Below are 2,926 nucleotides of genomic sequence, written 5' to 3' on the forward strand. Positions count from 1 at the left end.
GGCATCACGACTGGAGAGCTCCATCCCAACGCGCTTATCTTTCATTGGGAAGATGCGCCGCTTCGTCATTTTACTGCGGGCCCTTCCAAGGCCTAAAGGTCCGCTGGTTTTGCCCATAACTCAAACTTAGACATCATGTGTTCCGCTGATCGTCCATAGCTCTGAGCATAGACATACGAAATGTTGGAGACCGGCGGCCAAAGTGCGACCCATTCCCATGTCTCCGGATGTACATACATGCACATACATACATATAGACCTCACCCTCGCCCGTAGGACATTTTCTCGCTGGGTTGCGTTATAGCGGAGGTGTTCTGCGACGGCAAGGCACTTTTCGACCTGTCGGCACTGCTGTCGTACAGACGTGGTGACGCCGCCGCTGACCTGGCGTCAGGCGGCGCGCTGGCGGCAGTGGATCCTGATATACGGCGACTTGTACTGCACATGATCCAATTGGATCCAGGTATGATCACGTTTTTGAGCTTCTACTTCTCGTGGTTCGTTGTTTTCAAATTTGACCGCGAGCACATGTGCACGTCTGTGTGCAGGTATGTACGCCTGTCTGTTTGTATGTGTTTGTATGCATGTACTTATTTGTTTGCAGGTGTGTACATCTGTCTATATGTAAATGTCAGTGTATGTTTGTTGGTGTGTGTGTATGTATGTGCATATTTGTGTGTGTATGTGTGTCAAGTTGAGGATTTTTATACATCATTCCGCGTTCCTCCGCACTTCAAAACCGCAGCTGCCCGCTGGCCCGCCGCCAAGTACCTCTCCGACTGGCCCGAGCCGCTCTTTCCGCCGTACTTTTCGTCCGTACTACACCCGTTCTTCGCTTCACTGCTGCCGTTGGACGCGGATGCCCGAGTGGCCGCCACCGCCGCCGCCTTCCCGCGGCTACGGCGGGAGATCCTGGCAGCGGCGGCTGCGGTGACGCCTTCGTCAGCTGCTGAGAAGGCCGCCGCCGCCACTGCGGCGCCGGCGGGTAGTACGGGTCTTGCGGACGGAATGACGGCGCAGCCGCTGCAGCCGCCGGCGACGTCCCGCCAGCAGCAGGATGGGGCGACTGGTACCGCTGTGTCAGCAGTAGCGGCGGCGGTTGTGTCGGCGGCGGCTGCGCCGCCGCCGCCGTCGGGCAACTCTGGCAGCGGCGGAATGCTGGTCAGCGGCGCCGCTGCCGGCGGGGTTGGCAGCGGTACGGCGGGGCTGTGGAGCCTCCTGGACGAGGTAGGAGCGCTGCTGGCGGATAACGGCAGCATGGTACGGCGTTTCAAGGTACGGCACAGTGGACGGTTTACGGCGCTGCGGCGATTGTTCTAATTCTATTATTTCTTCCGTACTCTTCTGGAGTTCTGCCCAGTAGTGGTTGACGTGGTAAGTAACGTTTCACTTTCCTTCGATTTGTGCGGGATAAGCCTGTCTACTATCAAACTAATGTGCGAGCTGCTGCTAGACAGGCGATTGCAAGAGTTGATGTGGCTGATGGCGGGTGTCTCCTGGAGTAGGTGGCGTTGGCTGATGCTTTGGCCCAACACAGCCGCACATACATACAGACAGACAGACAGACGCATAGGGCATCTGCCCGCGTGGGAGCTCAGATCGGTTTCAAACACGTCGTATGGATGTGCAGGGAGGCAACGGTGATGGCGGCGGCGGTGTCGGAATGTTGGACAGCTGCAGCGACAGCGACAGCGGCGACGACGCATTTCTGTTGCATGGTGACATGGACGCTGACGACGACGACGCTGGCGACAGCGGCGGCGGCAGAATCCCCGGGCTGGGTACGATAAGCAGCGGTCCGCTGTCGTCGTCGCCGTTCGTACCAAGTGCATGTGCCACGGCGACGGCGCCGTCCGGAAACGGTAGGCAAGACGCCGCCGTTGGTGGCGGCGGCAGCGGCCTCGGCATCGCCGCCGCTGCCGGCGGCGGTGGCGGCGGCAGCGGAGGTACGGATCACGGCATTTGCATGTCGACAGGCCCCCCGGGGTCGGCGGTAATCGAGGAGGTGGTTACGGAGGAAGTGTACGAATATCAGGTACGGCAGTACGGGTGGGTAGTTGGGCTCCGTGTGGAGGGAGACGGGGTATGAAGAGGCGTTGTGGGGTACAGTCCCGGGCAAGGACTGGTGCGTGCGTGCGTGTGTATGTATTTACCTAGACACTTCCCCGTTCCTCTTTCCTCTTGCCTGTGTGCTGCGGTGTTCCTTGTCGGCTGCTGTCCACTACGGCTGCCGGCTCCTCTTTCCTCTAAAAGAATACCAACCTTAATTGCACCCACCGTCATCGTCTTTGTGATGGTGGAATTGATGGCTCGTTCGACTGCATCGCCAGGTTCGAGAGCCTTGGGGCAACTGGCAGGGGGCCTCCTCAGACGACGACATGGCGCTGCTGGGGTGTGCCGTCGGCGGGGCGGGCGGCGGTCGCGCCGGTGGCGACGGCGGCGGCGGCGGCAGCAGCAGCAGCGCCTGGCGTGGTCGTGAGGAGGTGGAGTTGCCGCGTGGTGGGGGTTGGCAGTGGGCTGGGGAGTGGACCGTGGATATGCGGGGGGGCCAGCCGCACGGCGGCGGGCCGGCGGCGGCGGCGGCGACGACGCTGTTGGTGGACGCAGACGGCTGGGAGTACCGTTCGACGACAGGTACGTGAAGACCTGTCGCGGTCGGTGCAGTCGGCGGGTGTGCACGGTGACCCATGGGTCAGTGCCGAGGATAGTAGGTTGCAGTTGTTACAGTGGAGCGCGAACTGCGGCAATAGCAGGTCCACAGAGAACCACCCTTAGGCCATTATTTGGAGCCGGTATAGGGCGGAGACCTGTGGGTTGGTATTGCTGAATATTGACCATGCACAGGGGGGTGGAAAGCGGAGGGGAGGGGTAAGGGGGGGGTAAACCTAGGGTTTGGTTGATCACCCAATACACCTTCGATCTAAGG

At 60.5% G+C, this 2,926-nt stretch overlaps 1 protein-coding gene across 1 annotated transcript; it reads left to right on the forward strand.

The window, feature by feature from the left end:
* Window positions 1-276: 276 nt before the first annotated feature.
* Window positions 277-2,634, forward strand: VOLCADRAFT_101426 (uncharacterized protein; the record flags this gene model as incomplete). The annotated part of the gene is made up of 3 exons (XM_002959861.1): window positions 277-463; window positions 746-1,275; window positions 2,331-2,634. Coding segments are annotated over 3 exons (1,021 nt in total), but the record flags the coding sequence as incomplete, so codon positions are not given.
* Between the last annotated feature and the right edge of the window lie 292 nt (window positions 2,635-2,926).

The sequence above is a fragment of the Volvox carteri genome (genome assembly GCF_000143455.1).
Source record: "Volvox carteri f. nagariensis unplaced genomic scaffold VOLCAscaffold_1041, whole genome shotgun sequence".
Lineage (NCBI taxonomy): Eukaryota > Viridiplantae > Chlorophyta > Chlorophyceae > Chlamydomonadales > Volvocaceae > Volvox > Volvox carteri.